Below are 20,688 nucleotides of genomic sequence, written 5' to 3' on the forward strand. Positions count from 1 at the left end.
CCCGAGACGCACGATTGCCCCTTCTGCGAGCAAGCGACGATGAAAGTCCGCTGCGTTTCTTACTTTACGGGCATTTTACGTGCGGATGATCTAATCGTGGCAAGCTCGAGCGGTTTCGTGAACGAGGTGCACCATTGTGTTACAAAATCGCGGAGTTTTCCTTCTACCGGTTGACAATATGTCGCACGGATAATTAGATCGTTTAATCCGTATCTATTATCTCAAGACTATCATAAGAGATGAAGGAACTCTTATAATGGAAAAGCGACAAGCAAAATTAAGTAAATCCTATCAAATAAATTGCACAATTGACATTTACCGATACACAATTTAGAAATAAAAATAAAATATTACAGATTTTGCACTTGTATAATTAATTATGTTGTACTATGACAATATATTATACTATCGCACACGGAAAGAATAGTTTGCTGAAATATCTAAAAAAAAGTTAAATACAGATTTGAAAGTAATTTTGTTAAACTATTAAAATAATTATGTATCATAAAATGTTAAATCAATCATCAAGCTAAAATGTTAAAACTTTTTGCATTTCTCATCATGCTCTTGAGTGGTCTACATAATTATTTTAATGGTCCAAAATTATTTTTAACTTAATATCTGTATCTATAGCTACATTTTTAAATACTGTAGTAAAATCATTCTTTCTGGAGAATAATAATTATCGAATAGATGGATCATTAATTAAGTATTTCTAGCTTAGTTTATGCAACCTAATAGACGATAAGTTTATTAATTCTCGGTGTTTTGACAGCGGAATTAAGATAAGTAAAAGTTGGAACAAATGGGGCTAGATTTTTCATTTGTGATGCCCTATCATATTTTGCAGTAAGCACACTGTAAGTAATAATTTAAGTGTTGATGTCAGAAGGTACTTACGATTTGCGCACTTTTGCGGTATCGGAAGAGACAAGAATCTTCCAGGTCGGTTACTGTGCGGTCGGGCTTCATTGATCGCTGGCTCGGCGTTAGCGAACGCCGCGAGGAGCACTACAGCTAGTGGCACCAGCATCATCTATTACAGAATAATGAAAAAGATATTACTACGAATAAAAAGACAATATATATATGTAAGATGATTGTCAAATTTTGTAATTTAGAATAATTTTTATAATTTTTATTGCAATGAAAACAATAAATGTTTATTATTAGCTTCAATTAATGCACATCGTAAATAATACTATGTCAAATTGATAATATGTCTATTGAGATTACATAGAATTACAAAATAGTCTTATATAATCTCAAATACATTTTTTTCTAAGTGAAAATTATGTCATAATTAAGAGATAATATGTTTAATGTATAACACGAAAGATTTATAGGTTAATCGAAGGTGACTTTACATGTTGATGAAGATCAACAGGTTCTTTTAATATTGAATTAGAATTTAAATATTCAAATATCACAAATTCGTCGGCTTATTACGATACTCTGGGATAAGCCGGTGAGAGTTTCGTACGTAATGGCGTTGACATATAGATACGCGATTCCATTTCACCGACATAAACAGTTCCTTTCCATCAAGCAGAAGTTTCTCTTAGGGAGTGTCTTTAACGAAGTAGCAAGACATTTTTTATGCATGGTCGCCAATACGTTAATTATCTATGTTACGTGATACGTCAAATCACATCAACATCAACTGGAAGTTTCTCCAGCTACAAACAATATTTAAGTGTCAAATGTCATCAATTTATATTGAAATAATTGTAGAAGCAGAATAATTTATCAGATATGTATATATTTAGTAGTGAATATTTTAATCGAAAAATATTTTCTCTAACAATGTAAATTTTCAAAAATCGAAGAGTAATTAATATTAATTATAAATGAAACAATTAAGGAAAAAAGCTTACATTGTCTCGGTTAGATATTAGTGCCTAATAATATTTCTATATATTTTTTAAATACGTCTTTTCATTTCTTTAAATTGTGCACTAATTACTGTTGGATAAAATCGGAAAATAATTATGCTGCACATATACTCTCCTTTCTCTTTATATTGCTTTCACTAAAAATTTATGTCTTTTACACTAAATGTAATTATTTGGTTATTAACCTATTGGTTATTCTAATCTGCCCCAATATATTTGTGAAAACAAAATAATAACTTTTATTTAAGAATTTGCAATGTATGTAGATACTATAATTATAAAAAGAACAAAAACGGTAAGATATTTAAATTAATAAATCTGAAAGATGTACAATAATTTCTAATTACAATTATTAATGTAAAAGTTTTAGAAATTAAATTTCGCTTAATTTAATTTTCGATGCTGTAAATAAGGGAAAAAAATATACTTTACCTCATGTATATATGTATATCATGTTTCATAAACGATTAAATAGATTTTCATGTGTTTGCAGCATCGAAATTTGAATTCACTGAAATTATATCGTACGTTTTAATCCTTCCGGACAACATCCGGATTTCGGCACTCACCTTGTATCACTTGTCTCTTGGAAAAATACGGATAGACTTGGAAGACGGCGGTTAAAGAAACGTGGTCACTGACAGGATATGAAGAGACGGGCACCTCACCGTCGATTATATAGAAATGGTCCCCACCAGACCGCAGACTCATCCCACCCTTCGCTACAAGGACCCGGTGAGATGTTCCAATGGATCAAGACCTTAGTCGTAATTAGTTCGGATAATTAAGAGTTAGCGATACGGCGGATCGATTCTTCAGAAGAAAGCAACGGCCCTTGCGATCGACTATAAAGATTAATTTGACAATTTTTCTCTTCCCTTTATTGAGAACCAAATCCGACCTAGGAATTGAAAAGATGGATTTAATGAGAGAGGATGACAGGCGATAATTGATTAATATAGTAATGAGAATATCTTACGCCATCATATATGTAAGACTCTGAGATCTCAGGGATACACTTCGTTAATTTTAATTAAGTTACATTTTTGTGATATATAGTGTAGGTTAGGTTAGGTTTATAAATTTTTAGTAGTTATCGTTACATAAAAATAATAATTATAACGTGCAATTAAATAATTTGAAACAGAGTGCATTCTGTTTATAGAAAATTTAATGTTGCTTTTGTAAAATCAAAAATATTGCATTTAGAAAAAATAAATATATTATGTCCAACTTGCATGTTTTTTACTTATTTATAAAAAATTATTAAGATATATGCTTATAAAAAATATACAGTTCTCTGTAACTGTGTAAATATTCAATTAAGAAAGAAAGAGAAGATTGTTTGACTGTACATCGATCCGATCGAACTTAAAGCGGTCGAGCAATCGATCAATGTTCACCTACATTTTTTTCCCATGCATTTAATGATAGGATAGGTTGAAGTTAACAGCTAATAACAGTTGGAGTAAACTCTTTGTTCCCACAATCATGCCGGCACGATAGTGTTGGTTATGCGATCAGCAATTTATAACTAACTTTTTCACATGTCATGAAACTGTACAACAAATGTTTTAACATGATTTTGAATTTATTAATAAATATATTTTAAATATAAAATTTTTGTTAAAATTGACTTGAAATGAAACGGAAAAAATTTTATCAATTTTATGTTTTTATTTTAAAGTGTAATTTTACAAAAATCCTATTGTTTTTCTAAAATGTCTCCGTAATTAAGCCAGACTGAAAATTTTCAAAATTTGTCTAAAATATTTTGTAGAGCTATTCTGAGATGTCTCGTGCGATTGAACTGAATTCTTACTAGTTTATCTTAAAGTGTCATATCTATTTATTAGAAGTCTTACTGGTTTATCTTAAAGTGTCGTATCTATTTATTAGAAGTCTTGTGTTAATTAATGCCCGGCCTAGAAAGCGTATTTTGTTCGGACATTCGTCGGAGTGTTTATCGTCGCTTTGAATTCAAGCACACATTGCGTCGATAGTCGCAATAGCGGTAGATATAAAAAGACTTTCTATTTCTTTGAGTCTCTCTTAATTCAAGTGCGACGAATAGCCGTGCACGTATTGCTCATTTCATATGTTAATATAGGGTCTTTTCAAGCACAAGACGAAATTTTCTTTCGTTAATAAAATAGCGACACTATAATCGTTGAATTTGTTTATTATTAGTTGCATTTACATTACATTAATAATGGAAACGTAACAGACATATATAAACGATAAAGTAAATACGAAGAATCAAATATGAAGATCATATGAAGAATATATCATTCAAAGATCATATTTTTACACGTCTCATATTATACACTTTATTTATCTACATGTTGTATTAATGTAGATATTTGTTTATAATTTTATATGTTTTACACATTTTTACAAATAATAGTACAAGAAATATGTGATCTATTTTTATCGAGTATTTCGGAAATTTGAACTGTCTTTGCCACAAAATGGAGAATACCTATTTTAAATGTGATAATTTTGATACATTAGACCTACACAAATTAAATTTTTATTAAACAAGTTTTAAATAAGTTAAAATTGAATATGTGAAACATAAATTGGATATGTATTAATATCTTGGCATAAACAATACTCTCTAGATCATTCTATTAAACGACGATATCTACTGTGAATCGTACGGTAGTTACCAATTGCGCTAAACACCTTATTAAATTATTATCGACATTGTTTCGCGCGCGAGCTGAAAACCTGTTATCCGCTCGTATCGAGTAATTGAAACGCACAATGAAGTAATTAACGTTCTCGACAATTAAGACTCCACCCATTCTTTTTGCACATCGTATGATATTATCTGCACACTTTATCGCGTTTACAGTCGTTTTGAGGAAAAAATCGTGGTACTATCAATTTGTAATTCATTGACGTTTGTTCGTCTAAAATTTCAGAAAACGTTATTCGCGAACGGAGACGATTCTCTGGAGGCGATGACCTTGAAGATGCGCTTCATCAACTTTCACCAAGTGGTAACATAGACGCCGTAGACGAGTAACAGGCTAGTCAATGTCATCCGTACTGCAACTGGTGGTTAAGGCCCGAGTTCCATTCTTGGAGTTTCCACGGTTGGAAAAGTGGAGAAGGTTCCGGTTGTGTCACACTGACGAAATGCAAGTGTCTCTGCAGAGGAAATTGACGTGGACATACACAAAAAGCAACAGCAATGCTAATGAGCGATGTATACGAAATAAATGTTAATTAATCTCTATGTGAATAGCAAAAAAGTATTGTAATTCATTCATAATATTTATGAATTTCATATGAATTACAATTACAATTTTTTATAGACACATAAAATCCATAAATACGTTCGTTTATGTCCAATAAAAAAATTATTGTAAGACCAGTAAAATATAACAATATTCCAACAATAGCACATAGTTTAGCAGATCGTAAAAGAGCATCAGAGTTTGCGTCGTGACCATTAAAATTGCACGAAGGCGTGAAACGTACTTATCGTGTAGCCCATAGTATATTTTTCAATTCTCGACATATAATAAATCCTTCAGAGAAAAAATTATTATAAAATATTATTAATAATTCTTTAATTTATGACTTTTTTCCTACTACGGTTATGGGTAAACTTAATGCCAATGCACAACGTGATAATTATTATAATCATTATTCCTCAATGTTGTTATACATCACTGAAGATTGAAGTCTGGATATTTTTATATTATGTAAAAATCCCAGGATGAAATGACTGTAACGTGCACATAATGAACAGATAAAGGCGACATTAACCATCAGTATCCATTGGATATTACGGTGAATTTCAGTATCTAAACCTAAAAAATATTCAAGGATATTGCAGCATTATATTTCCTTTTTCTGTTTTTTTCTGTATATTTTTTGTGATATATTTGAAATAATATTACCTATATAAAAATTTCATTATATTGCTTTATTATATAACAATTTTACAACGTCATTTTTCATCAAAAGAGCAAGGGAAACTAAAAGAATTATGCTTCCACTCTTTTTACTTGCGTAGTCGAACAACCCCTCGATTCGTGCCACAATAAATCAGGATTCGTAAGAGTAGTCTGCGTATACGCATCCTGCACATATATACTATATGTATATGTATATACAACAATCGCGCATCGTCTTCGCGCTGATGTAACACTTTTGCCTATAGCTCCGGTAACTTCTCGAACACCTGTTAAGTATGCTCGTAATAGCCGCGACGCGACGCGACGTCCGCTGGTGATGCCTTATAGAATACTTAAGATTTCTCTCTGTTATAAAATCACGTTGCTCGAATTCAGATACAGTTGTTCCACTTATGCTCGTTTCTACCAATGCAGATTAACTTTAGTCTCATAATCAGTTCAATTTATTCTCTTCATCTTTTTCTAATTCTCTCTCTTATAACTATATATAAAAAAAGAAGAGTTATAGTTGAACCGAGATTAAAATTAATTTCATCGATGGAACCGGGCCTTAATGTAGAAAGAATTAGTTACAGACTAAATAAAAAATAAGTAAATAATAAGTATTTAATAAAGAAAAACATTGTCTTTTTTACAAAAATCTTTGATTTGTTTTTTAATTATTTTTAATATACTGCTTTAATGTTATTGTAACATTCGTTTAGTACGTGAGGTTAAACAAATAATTATATTTTAAAGAATTATGGCTGATATATTGTATGTATAAAATATTTTTATACATCAACTTATTTATAATGCATCCCAAAAAATTGAAGTATTTGAAAAATAAATAATAACATTTCATAATCAAAAACTAAAAATGCGAGGAAACAGCATAAAAATTATAGAATAAATAATATACTTAATTGTTGAATCTTTTTTAATAATTACTACAATAGCAATATAATAGGATATAATAATTATCGAAAAATTCAGAAAATATATAAAAAGAAAATTCGTGATTAATTGAAAATAAATTAAAAATGAATAAATTATGATAAAAATTAATAACAATAATATTAATAATACGTTTTACATAAAAAGTATATGAAAACATTAGTTGCACTCTTTTGCAGAAGTTATGTGCAATAGTAAATCAGTGTGTTGCACGATTAACAAACTATTTTAAATAAATTACAAACGTTAATGAGGATCATTCTTGGAAAAGAGTTATAGGAATAAAAAATATACTTTTTTCTATGGTAGAAATTATGTCAGACGTGGTACAGTCAAAATAACAAACGATGGAATGTGTCCATTAGTGATGGAAGCAACGACGACCTTCGTGCCAACTTCGATAATTTCGAAGTTTCATTCAAGGACTGATTTTGACATATTGACGTACTTAAATTAATATATCGTCGAACTAAACTATTTAATTATGCAAATAAGATAAAAAGCCGTTCTGATTACGAAGTTGAAGTTTCGTAAACTGAAGCATACAAAACAAAACATATTTTTGTAATATAAAGATTGCTTAATTTATCATGTGTAAAAAAATAAATAAAAAAAATCATTTTAACAATAGGAACTAATTTATAAATTAATACAATTATAAAAAAATGAAACTAACAGTTATTTTTTCAATCAAGCTTATCATTTTTTTCAGTCCCGGGAGCCGTGTTTTAAACAGGTGATATGATACATGCTTTGCATAATAAAGAAGATTTATTTATTTTTATGCTATTTGAAAAATGACAAACGGATGCGAAGTTTCAAATTATGAGGTAACACACATCTTCAACCACGTTTATCTCGAGCACGAAACGCGAGAGAACTGAAAAAATCACGGATTCACACGCTTGAAGAAAAATCTTTTGTCCTTCATTACGTTAAATATAGCCGGTTCTTCATTTAAATTAAGTACAGTCGACTTGTACCAAGATTTGATCTTATTCCTCGAAATCTATGTTTTTTAAAATGCAAGCGCGCGCACAAACAGCATTAATTCTATAATGACCAAGTTTACGTGTCATAATAAATTTAGTATGACTTATTCACGCGTATGTAACACTTGCCGTGGCCAACATTTCTACGTGCGTAGTCAATTAACGTAATTAACGCACGTACATGCCATTCGAGCTACATGTTGATGCAATAAAAATTGCGAATTGCAATTAAGCCGGTGTTTATGTTGATATCTGAACGCTTTTCCCGACCAGAAACAGACATATGACAACTTTGCGTAACGCTTTGCGACCGTCCAAACAATGCAACGTGCGATCGTTGCGAAAGATCGTGCGAATGTGTAAAGGTGTACAGTGCACAGACAAAAAGTGCGTGCGGAAACGGACGCTAAGTTCCACGTAAGATTTATCACGCTATTAATGAAAATTTCATCGGTACATCCGTCTGATGTTGACTCCTCCGCCGAGTGAAAATAGCAGCGCGCACCCAATTAAGATCACAACTTTGCATAAAATTTATCCTACTCGCTAATTCCGTTCGATATAAACGTCCTACAGTTGAATAGCAAATCAGACTTAAATGCCAATGTTTCTTAAAAGAAGAGAACAAGAAAAAAAAAGATTCGGTCAGATTTTTGCATTCTTAAACGTATAAATATAATTTGTAAGTGTAAATTGCATTCAATCTCTGGCGAGATTAAGATAAACAATATTTAATATTAAAAAATGCAAAATTAACTTGAAAAAAAAATCTGGTTAATCATCGTCTTGCATTCAAACAAAGATTAGGCAACGTAAAAAAACTTGAAGAAAAAGAATTTTGTCGATCAAAAATTTAAAAGAATAAAATAATGAAGTGTAAATTGATCAAAATGTATATTTAAATACCGAAAGTTATAACTTATAACAAAAGTATTTTGATCCCATTCCAACAAAACCGGTCGATGATAGTTTTTTTCGCGCATTTTACTCTTTAAACAATCGACTTCGTAATGCATAAATCTGTGATCGATTCAGGCGAAGATTTTACCGGTAAATTAATCAGATTAATCGCGTATATAACACGCATATAAATAGATTTCAATATGTAGATTCACGTGATATATAAGCGTCGCGTTTAGATCCGATTGTAATTAACTGTGCGAACATCAAGGAAAATAAATGACGCTATTAAAATAATATAATGTGCTGCGTGTCTCCATATCACTTTTTCTTCTGCGTCATCGAGAATTTCAACTCCCGCAAGGTTTTCGCAAAGATTGTAGATGATTCGCAATCCGCTATCAATAAAGCATTTAATTTATTCCATCGTCGATTTTAGATGGATAAGACAATGAGAATTTTATTCGATAAATCTAGAATGAAAAACATGAAGGCTTATTTAATTATTTAAAAAACCCTTGGAGAAAGAAGCTATATTATTTAAATAGAAAAATGTCACGTGAAATGTGATGGTTTATAAAATAAAGATAAAGTGAAATTTCTAAAATTATAAATCTCGCAAAATGGAGAATTTAATTATTCTTGTTAATTAAATATAGGAAAATCACTTTTTTAAATAATAATAGCTGTGATTTTTTTCGCGTACTATTGTAAAAATCATACACAAATGCCACATAAATATTGTTTTTCACTATTGAACAACATCTTAATTATCTTATCGTTTATGAAAGCGTAATTGTTTCTCTAAAAATTTTCTTTATAAAATTAAAAACGTTAATATTTGGACCGTTAATATTACGTGGTTCCTAAAGTCGTAAATCTAGACAATAAACATTGTCCCGAGACAATGGTGTGAATTATCATGTATATCTCGATAACACAGTTCTGCTGGTGCATCATTACGAAAGCTTACGTTAGGATTCACCGTTTCATTCTTACAAAATTCCGCGCGAATTGCCATCCTGTTGCTCTTCATTAACATAGCATGCAATCGTTGCATAAAAAGAGAGATGATGGATACAAAGCGAGATAAATACATTTCATATAATAATTAAGTTTATAGTTAATCAAATAACTAATTAACGACGAAATTTCTACTCAGATTAATAAAATTGTACAATATAGACATTCATATATAATATTACTATTATTACACTCACAACAATGTCAATTTGTCTTTGTTTTTATACATTATCTTGCTTCCAAATTACATTTTTATTATCTTATTTATCTTGAAATTTACATATCATACATTTCAATTTTATGAAAATAAAAATTAATTAATTCTCACAGAATTAATTAATTTTTAAATATTGCGGTTTATTAAATTTATAGCATCTGTATAATTACAATATACTTGCAATATATGCATGTAATTAAAAGAGAAATATATGTTTTAATTATTACATTTATTGCAAAAATAAAAAATAGAGAGAGAGAGAGAGAGAGATTGGCCAGTACTTTCATGGATTTCATTGGAAAAAAGATAATAATCACACAATTTAGGAAGTCTTAAGCAATAATTGATTAATTTTTCCGTAACAATATATTATTTATTTTAAATATTATTTAGTTTTTTTTGTTCTCTTTAAATATGGTACTCTTTAAGTATGGTAGATCGAGAGATAAGAATATTTTGCTGATCATTTTTCTTGTCACTCTTTCTCGGACTCGGCCTCAAAAACCAGTTTCAGCAGCAGAAATGTTACATCCAATAGTAATATTCTAGTAGTGCATTAATATTTTCATTTCCTTTCTGTATCGAGATTGTGAATGTTCATATATGCAACGAGGACGAGAGAAGTAATTATTACAAGCGAAACCACAGCGAAGGAACTTTGTTGCTTTCTGATATTCCTTCGTGAAGTAATGTAAATTAGCGTAAGATTCGTCAAGGATATTGAGATAGGCAATCTGTTGATATATTTTATGTATATACGTGAGAATTTCTGTGATTGAAGAAAATTACTTCTTCTCATAGTCAACTTTAAATAGACACAAATATCAAAGATAACTTCTGCATCAACATAAAGAAAAATTATAAAGACCGTGAAGATTTAGATTTTGAGATTATGACTATCAACAAAACATTAGTAAAACTTTTTTCTAATAAAAATATTATAAAGTCAAAAATTTATTAATATTTCTAGTTATTATATACATACAACAAAAAGATTATCGTTATTCAATATTCGTGATAATTATCATACACTGATGTAGATTAGATGTAGATAGATCGTCGTGTTGCGAATTTGATAATCTTTCAAACATGAATAGTTTAGTAGTTTAGTATTATAGTACTATATGTAGTAGAGTAATTTAGTAGAGTTGGCGTTCCAAGACCAAAAAATCATTACGGCACGTGTTTCAAAAGACTACATACGTAGAATATAAATTCACATAGAATCATACAAGCATTTAAGATCCAGCTAGACCGTTTAAGACATTGATTTTTATAGTTTGTGCTTTCAAACATGCTTAATGCAAGCGCACCGCACTATCTATTAAATTCGCAGATCATATTCGCATGGTTCCTAAGGTCAATCGTTGTTAAATATCAAATATACCTCTAATGAAATGCACAACCTTTTCCATGCGACGTTTTACTACTGTTTAATCTACAGCCAATCTGATGACCGATAGAGGCCTGACCTTTCGAAGTGGACATTTATCTATGATCACGAAATTTGAGAACTAACGCATACATACTCGCAATAATTATTAGTTAATAGTGCTAAAGTTTGTACGCAATTGCTTTATTAAGGTGTAAGAAGACTATTGCATAACGCGGAATATATTGCTTAACAAGGTGACACTATGAAATAAATTAAAGTTGTTCTTCTCGTACAGATAGTACCATCTGATATTGCATTTGAAAGTGTAACTGAGTCGTTTGCTTTAATGAATCATTTAGTAAAGACTGCAGAGAAGATGTCATGGAATTATTTATAATATGAATATTTTATGAAGTTATTTATAAAATAAATAACATTAGATTTTATTAGTGTGTACAAATAACCAACAGATTAATTTGATACTTTATTGCTGATATTAAAATGAAAATAATAATAATTATGCTAACGCGACTTCTTATCAGTGCTGCAGTGACGAAATTACGAAAGAAATGCAGTAACAATAATGAACGTCACGCAACATTATATCAGTTTTCAGATTTATTAATTTTAAAATTCGGGTGCATTTAAGTAACCAGACTATAGTATTTCGTATTTTGATTGTACGACAGTCTTTTCGATATTGCGAGATCTCTTTCTTTATGTTCTATAAATCGTTTTTGTTTAAAATATGACATTGTATCTTTTAATTGAGAAAATAAATTTCGTTATCATTTAAACCGATTGCAATATCTCTGTGAATTTTCCAGGAATGGTTTCAAATGCTTGTTTAAAAAAATTATTGTAATTGTATTTCGTAATTCACTGATATAATTAAACGTCTATTTCTTATTAAAAATACTCTACACTGAAAGAAAAGATTGGCTGCTGCAGCAAATTAGATGGTAAAATATGGCATAGCATTTTTAATTAGTTGTAACAGCTAATTTTTGGATGCTGCAGCCAATTGTTGGTTGTGTTAGCCTATCCGCAATGTCAGGATAGGATTTCGATTGACTAACGCAACCAAAAATTGATTGCTACAGCCATATTTAACCATCTAATTTGTTGCAGCAACTTTTCTTGCAGTGTAGCAAAGTGGTTTAGATGTTTAAATAAAAAATACAAATCTATTTACCATTTTGATTATTGAGACATATTCGCGCGAATATCTGACTTGGGATGAGCTGATCCTAGACCTAGAAAAACAATTGCACTGGCCTTGAGCTACATACGAGAGAAGTAAAAGTGATAGAACAAAACATCACGTTAATAAAAAAATTCTAATTCGAGGTTGATGGTATTTAGAACATTAAGTACAGCGAAGAGAGCAGGATTGCAGTTTTCTGTCATAAAAGATTTAAAAGTTTCCATTATTTATAGTATATAGATTAGAAAATTTAAAATTTATTTCTTCTTGATGAAAACATTAAGAGAAGAAAAAAAAAATAAAATAATCATTTATTATAACTTTAATATCTATATATTTTTCAATTTAAAATCAAGTTTTTTAAATTAAAATTCTATAAAAGTTTATTACATAATTTTTATACTTTTATATTATGATATGAGAAATTAGATTTTACTTCTTCTGTAAGCTTAATCAATAATGATTAATAGATTTGTATAAATAAATACTATGTAAAGATATTAATCATTATACATATAGCGATTACTGATAAACGTTAATAATGAATGATTGCTAACATTGATAAAGAATAGAGAGAAGAGTAAGTCAGAATTTTTTTGTTTTATTACATGACTATATTTTACGGCGGCTCGTCTATCATGATTGATAGTCACGAAGTCTTGTCTGCGGCTTGGAAACGAAACCGAGAGATCTAGAATGTTAATGCCAAGGTTGCTCGGTCCATTGTCGATCTAAGAAATGCCATTGCCAAGGAAAGCTGCTCATTATTCTAATGATCTTATCAACAGAACAGTTATATGAGGAAGTTACGTCGATCCGTTATCGATACATCATCCAATGTGTGAAATGATACGAGTCACAAATGGCTCATAAAAGAAATGACATGTTCAGTGAAAATACAGCACTCAAAAATGAGAAAACTGCATACGAATAATATCGACAGTAATATTAACGAAATACATCACATAAAAAATATATCATGTAATATAAACAAATGCAACTGTCTAAACACTGATTATTTATATAGCAAAAATCTATATATATTAATTAAAAAGAATAATGTCATAAAATAAACAAAAGTATATTAGTTAAAAGAATTTATTTTTCAACGCAATGTATTGAAAGGGCAAATAATTAATGGTATTAATACTAGAATAATTAAGCATTTGCACACACACACACACTTATATATGCTATAGGCGGTTGCATATAAATTTTCTCACGTTTTGGAATAATTCATTAGATGTTAAATACGTTCACTATTATTCGTTCATCAGGCGTTAAGTAATGCTTATGTTATTCATGCATGAATATTTGCAAAATTGCTTAGGAAATTCTTACACGTAATTGTTCATAAATATATTATCTATTTAAATTTGTGTAATATATATATGTATATACATGTATATACATGTACATAGTATAATACAGTATCAGAAACTTTTGATAATATAATATAATTATGCAATATAAAGTATATACGAGAAATATAACATTAGTATAATGCAAAATAAAATATAAAATAAAATAATTATATGTTATAACAAAGTGCAATTTGATTTTTACAAATAATTTATAAATCCCACTTCATATATGAATTAAAGGAGAATTGCATGAGAATAAAACTTACGCTCGAGAACAAAAATTAATTAAAATTTATGCACGCGGATGCATGTTATATAAGAAAAACAAACGATTAATAACGGGACTTGTTTGCGGGATTTTTCAATCATTAATTCATTGTTCCATCAATCGTAAATCTTCCATTACGGGGAATTATATTATTCCCTGTATATCTACATGTATATCTTCAGGCGTTGTGCGGTGTACAACTCATTATAAAATTTTAAATAATTCTCGAGTATCATTAACGACTATTAAGAAGCGATTGTTACTGTAAAATATCAGAAGGTCAATACGGCAAAAAACGCGGCGAGAAAAAAAACGAAAAATTAATAAGCACCTTTTCACGTAAATACAATGTAGGTACGATTTAGAAGTAAATATGACAATGAAAAAGAAATTCATTCTTCATTGACTACAGCCTGCAATCAGCGACAATGGTATGTATATTATTAAGTTGTTTAGTTAAGAATGACGTATTGCGAAAAATCCATGACTCATAAACGTAACGTATTACATATAAATATGCAGAATATATAGCAATTTTTATTATACAATATTTTTAGCACTGAAAGATATTGGATGCCGAAATTGTGTATGATTTTCGCACTTTAAGGGATGATAATTGATATTTATCTGTTAAACCGCTACATGATAATAAATATTTTCTTATAGTACTCTTTAATATTTCATCAAGGTTTTGGCAACATGGCTGCAATGTGAGGAAAAGTATCATATTAAGTGGATAAGGAATGTAAGTGAACATTTCGAAAAATGTATTATTTTGCAGTATTTACATAGTATACAGTTGCTTTTGGTCGCGAGATTTTCTTCTGTCAGAATCGTCGTTATGAATAAAAAAAAAGAATAGAAGCGATAGTTGATTATATAAATAAAGCCACTTTAATGGTAACGTAACATACACAGCATAAATAGCGCCTACTCTCCATAAGACGTGTTATTTATCTCGCTTTTAATTTCTATCTCGTTTCCATCTTCATTCGCTTACAGCTTACAGTATACAGAATTCGCTGCTACAAAAACGTTATCGTTCTGTCCCTATAAATTATGTCTTAAATCTTAAATTGTTTTCACGTGGATTTTGAGGCGTAAGCTCCACCCGCAATATATAATATCATTGTGTACTGTTTTCCTTTTTCTTATCTTTTACATTAGAAGTTGAACGCTTTGAATGATTATGCCGATATGCACTGTGGAGAATGAAACACATTAACATATAACGTATAATTTTCATATATCATCAATGGCCAAACAGCGTTAGCCATTTCCATTAATACTCAAGATAGAACGTTTCGTCGTATATGTACAATATCACTTATTATTTAACAATCGATAAAAAATTTCTCGCAGTCTCGCTATTTTTTTAAGCTGTCAATAGGAATTAGCCTTATTGTACACAATGGGGAGACTAGACATATTGAGACATTTTTCTTGCAAAAGATGTTTCAACCATTGTTCGATAATTAAAAGAACCTTAACAACACTGTGATTGCAACATTCCTTTAACAATAATATCACTTCGTTTCCTAATAATCACATTGCAATCTCCGTTTTGTATTTACTTGATCGATGGCAGAGTAGAAAACTATAAAACACTCCTTGAGCTTTTTTTTCGTACACAAATTCAAAATTTCATATTTCATGTATTTTTACAACATATTGCATATTATTTAAAAATATATGTAATATTTAAAAAAATGAGAAATTACAACTTTTATGAGAAATATATATGTGACAAGGTTTATATAACTTAAATATAAAACAAAGCACGAAGAATTAATCTTTCTTTATATTTATATATATAAAACTGTAACAAAAATATTTTTTTAAATAATGTGTAGAAATATGGGATTTAACATATTTTTGTAGATAAATTGATATATAAATTGATATTTTTTTCTGATCATATCAATCAAACAATAATTAATAACAGAAATCAAATTTATTGAAGGAATGTATAAATGAAAATTGAACAGTTTGAATCAATAAATATTTAACAGTTACACTAATATGAACGTGATGTAGGCAACATAAGTCACTTTCTGCTTTGCTTTTCCTAATTGCATGTACATACTTATAAAATAGTACATCCTAGAACATAAAATTTTTATTAAAAACCCATTATCTTTGGCTACTTTGGGTATGTTTATTTAAATAATTATAATATAGTAATATTGTACAACTTGAATTAGAGTACAAGATGAGTTTGTAACGCATAGCTTTGCTTTACATCATGTGTTGCCCATTTGGTGGAGCATATTGCGATTGCTGATTTACAGGTCCTGTAGGTCCAGGCGGACCATATGGCCCGGGTGCTGGGCCGCTTTGAGGTGGATATCTGCTATGTAATATATTAAATTATCACTTCTTGTGTTAAAAAAAGAAAAGCAAAACATTATATATATATATATATAACGTACGGTAAAACATGCAATTAAAGAATATTGCCATATAATAACATAAAAAGATGTATCTCCACATACGCTTGTGTAACAATGTATTATTATTTAAATGTAAGAGATGTCGTGAAACTTGAAAATATTCTTATAATAATTTTGATCATAGCAAGCTTTCAGGATTAACGTTGCGATAAAAGGGAAAAAATCATACATATTAAACATACCCTTGTGGTTGATAAGGTAGATTATTTTGATCAGGCGGCGGCAAAGATGACCCTTGTGGATGTCCAGGAGGATGTTGGTGGGATCCTGATTGGACATGAAAATGTTGGGGTAAAGTCATGTTTGGTATACTGGTAGGACCCATGTACTCGGTGCTTGGTAAACTCGCGTTATATGGTCCCACCGGGCCTGAAGCAGCTCCAGTGGGGAACGGAGAAGGCGGCATACCATTAAACATCTATTGAAGAATATAGCAATATCATTCTTCTATTGAAGGTTACAGTATGTCAAGATGCTCGCGCTATTGTAAGGATCGTTACATAGAATCCGTCGATGTACTTACGTGCGTTGGTGGTGGTCCCGGATTGTGGAATGGATAAGGATTTATATGTGGCTGCATTTTAGGCAAAGTGTAACCAGACGGCGTTGGAGGTTCTCTCATCAGGGTGTGATACAAATTAAGAGCGTCGACCAAATCAGAACTTAATTGAGTAAGCTGCGCATGCCGCCTGTCTACTTTTTCTAAAGCCGCATCGATCAAAGGTCCCATTGCTGTGACTTGTTCTACAAAATGTAATAGAAATAGTGAATATATCTGTAATATTTTTCTAATTTAATATTTTTATCAAAATTCGTAGTTACCTTCTAAATCGAGCATTTCCTGAGGATCGGAGGTATCACATTGTGGATCAGCTTCGTGAAGCAGATGTAATAATCTATCCATTTTCTTTTCATCTATTTCAACTTCCACCACTTCAGGTTCACGTTTTACCATTTTTACTTCTACTTCTTCTGCGAATTGCACTAATTTCTTGTTACTATGTTCCAATTCTACACATAAATATATCTTACATTAATTCAATCATAAAAATATAATAAAAATTTGAGGACATTCAAACTTTACAGTGTATAAAAAAATTTATTAAATCACATATATCTTACTTGTAAACTCTTCTGGTTCAACAGATAAATCAGCAGTAACAAAATTGGAGGGAAAAAGCCCTTCGCCTCTTTGATTGCTACCTTTCCACCAATTTGGATGAGAATCGTCCAAAATGTTAACTAAAAAACCAAATTCAAAATTAGAAATTCATTTATCATCGTGTATGTCGTTTATGCTTTCATATTATAATCTTCGTATACATACTTATTTCTCCTGCTAAGAATGTCAGTTCATTATCCTCTGCAGCTTCAAAATCATACAGAGCACGTACTTTCCTGCCTTCTTGGGAGGCGTTTGATGCTCCAGCCACAGAATTCATACTAGGATATAAACTAGTACTTTTTTTAGAGGCTGGCGAGCTATGCGATGAAGTGCTTTGAGTATGAGCTTTACTTTCTTGTAACGAAAGTTGTATGGCTGTAAAATATCGTTTAATAATAATAATTAAATATAAAAATATATATAATAAAAGTAAACTTAAAACACATCATTAATATATAATGGAAACAATATTAACCCTACCTCTTGCGATATCTGATTCTTCTTGCGAATTTGTTACTACATTAGGATCTCTGCTTAGAGTGCTAGAACGTTTTGGCTAAAACACATTGCATTTTAAATATGTAAAAAAAGATTTAAAAATATTGAATTAATAGCATTATAGTTGATCTATATGTTAAAGTACGTGCAATGACTTATATAAAGTAACTACTTATGTGATGCAATATAAAAGGAACACATATTATCAATAAATGTTAGTTATCTGACTAATTTAAATATAACTTAGTTTGGATTTATAATTTAACATTCAATTTTGCATCAATATATAATAGAATAATGGTACAGTAATAATGCAACAGACTAGAAACTTACCGTATCCGAGACAGAAGAAAAGTCATGGCCTTCGCTTCTCAGTTTATTATATAAACTTGGAATTAGATTCAATTGCGGATCTGTCTTAAAATCACCTTCCACCCATTTCTTCAAAAGTGCTTTGATTTTATCTACTATTTTCGGTTGTGGATGGTTAATAAGCTTCCTTAAATCATTTTCAAAATCTCTGGACGCAATTTCCAAGTGGAAAACTTTTCCACAATTACTGGTGCAAGCATCTAACAACTAAATAAAAAATGGAAAATTAAAAACTTGATGAAATACGTTGAGATATTTAGGTTCCATTAAAGTAAGATTAACTTTAATTTCAGTTTTTAACTGACTATTTATTTTTTTCTAATTCTAAGAATTAAAAAAAGATAAAGAATAAATTGGACCAAAAATAAGGTTAATCTTACATTAATTGAATCATGCCTTATTGTTAATGAATGTACTAACTGTTATAGCTTGCATGACCACATGAGGGTCCTGACAGTATAATCTTTTAACGATAGAACGTAAACAGTCCTTAGCGTTTTGACTGGATGTGCCGACTTTGTCGCAGATATCCATTATCTTTCCCCATTCTTCCGTTACATTGTTCTCATTAGTTGCCTTTTCTGATCCAATATAATTACAAATCATGATTTAAATAGGTATTCAATGGCATGCATAATCAATAAAGTAATAATTTCTTTTTAATAAAAAAGTTAAAAGATTAAAAGATAACTAAGAAGATAACAATGGGTCAACTCGCAGACGTCACAGATAAAAATGTAACAAAGGGATTGACATTTTCTGAAATCGTGTTGCGACACCCAGATGAGATATCATGCGGCAAACTGTCATTGGGCGTGAAATCGCTGCTGTCTCGCGTGTAAAGATCAATGCGTCAAAAAAACGCGAAAGTCGGATTTAGGGAGCGGAGAAATAGCATGAAAGATCTGACGATGTGGCCGGAGGAGGTCAAATGTCAACAACCGTTTAATACGCCCAATGCAGAAAACAAATCGTTCCTCGCGTAAACCCACAAAGAATAATCGCAGGCTCTCGCGATAATATATATAGCGAGAGGCGGTGTACTCGACCACGATATTTGCTGATGCGCGTATCAGATAAGGGGGCCGTAAGGAAACGAGGATATTACTCACCGACGTCAGCGTCGAAGGGCGAGGAGGTCTGAAAGAGGCCCATCGTCGCGGCTCTCTCGTAGAACAGCCGTGAAGATTGTCCCTAATGTCGTCGCGCTCGCACGTCGGCACGCTGTCGCGGAATAGCGCTACGCATCCAGCTGATATTTACTCACAAATGTCTGGCAAAGCAAATGATGATACTCCACTCCGCCGCACTAACAGACATCTTTGCCCCCGGATCAGCTAAGAACCTATCGATACCTATCGATTTCTATCGATACTTCTCGATAGACGAGGTGCCATTGGTCTGTTCGCGTTGCTTAAAATTCCCAAATATTTTTGCATTTAAAATGAGATAAATAAATACTTGGGCGTTGAAAAGAGAGAAAGCGAAGATGCTGAATGCAAAAAGTGCATGCAACGCGAATAGACATGGTGGAAGTTAGGGTCTGAGCACAAGAATTGTCGTTACGCTTACTTATAGCGTATTCGATTTACTGACTCGATCCGACTGGAGTCAACAGTCTGTTCTTTTCAGCTGCATTTCTTACACAATTTAGCTCTTCTTTTGCAGCTAAACAGAACAGACTGTTGATTCGGAGTCGGGTCGAGTCAGTAAATCGAATACGCTATTAGAGACTTAAGGCCGCAGCACACACTTTTGCATAACGCATAACGCATAGTGCATAAGCGAATCAACTAATCAGAATCTTTCCTTTCCTCTCATTCTATGGAAAAGAAGAATTTTTATTGGTTGATTCCTTTATGCACTATGCATTATGCATTATGCAAGAGCGTGTGCTGCGGCCATTAAGTTGTAGACGTAAAGCGGGGAGCACAGACTCTTGCATTACGCATAACACGTAATGCATAAGAATATGTACCAATCAAAGTTCTCCATTTCTTTCCCTTCCATGTAATAGAGAACTCTGGTTGGTTCAATTTCTTATGCATTACGTATTATGCGTTATGCAAGAGTCTGTGCTCCCCGCTT

At 30.9% G+C, this 20,688-nt stretch overlaps 2 protein-coding genes across 3 annotated transcripts in view; both read right to left on the reverse strand.

The window, feature by feature from the left end:
• The window catches only part of slf (C-type lectin domain-containing protein slf), a 17,785-nt gene extending 15,231 nt beyond the window's left edge, over nucleotides 1-2,554 (reverse strand). The window contains exons 1-2 of the mRNA XM_018522178.1: nucleotides 2,465-2,554; nucleotides 901-1,036 (exon numbers count right to left, since the gene is read on the reverse strand). Of these exons, the coding sequence (XP_018377680.1) occupies nucleotides 901-1,036 (136 nt within the window). The 5' untranslated portion in view covers nucleotides 2,465-2,554. The remainder of the gene's footprint in view (nucleotides 1-900; nucleotides 1,037-2,464) is intronic.
• Nucleotides 2,555-16,129: 13,575 nt separating this feature from the next.
• Nucleotides 16,130-19,931, reverse strand: Stam (signal transducing adaptor molecule). 2 transcript variants are annotated; one of them, XM_018522187.1, is made up of 10 exons: nucleotides 19,713-19,931; nucleotides 19,021-19,181; nucleotides 18,562-18,807; nucleotides 18,211-18,286; nucleotides 17,893-18,105; nucleotides 17,688-17,807; nucleotides 17,388-17,576; nucleotides 17,089-17,309; nucleotides 16,748-16,983; nucleotides 16,130-16,465 (listed from the first exon to the last, which is right to left on the reverse strand). In XM_018522187.1, exons 1-10 carry the CDS (start codon nucleotides 19,753-19,755, stop codon nucleotides 16,351-16,353), a joined length of 1,620 nt encoding a protein of 539 aa, XP_018377689.1. In that variant the 5' UTR covers nucleotides 19,756-19,931; the 3' UTR covers nucleotides 16,130-16,350. The 2 variants fall into 2 exon arrangements, with proteins under 2 accessions (XP_018377689.1, XP_018377690.1); XM_018522188.1 differs by having other exon boundaries at nucleotides 16,131-16,462.
• Nucleotides 19,932-20,688: the final 757 nt, after the last annotated feature.

Source organism: Trachymyrmex cornetzi, unplaced genomic scaffold, assembly GCF_001594075.2.
Source record: "Trachymyrmex cornetzi isolate Tcor2-1 unplaced genomic scaffold, Tcor1.1 scaffold129, whole genome shotgun sequence".
Classification (NCBI taxonomy): Eukaryota; Metazoa; Arthropoda; class Insecta; order Hymenoptera; family Formicidae; genus Trachymyrmex; species Trachymyrmex cornetzi.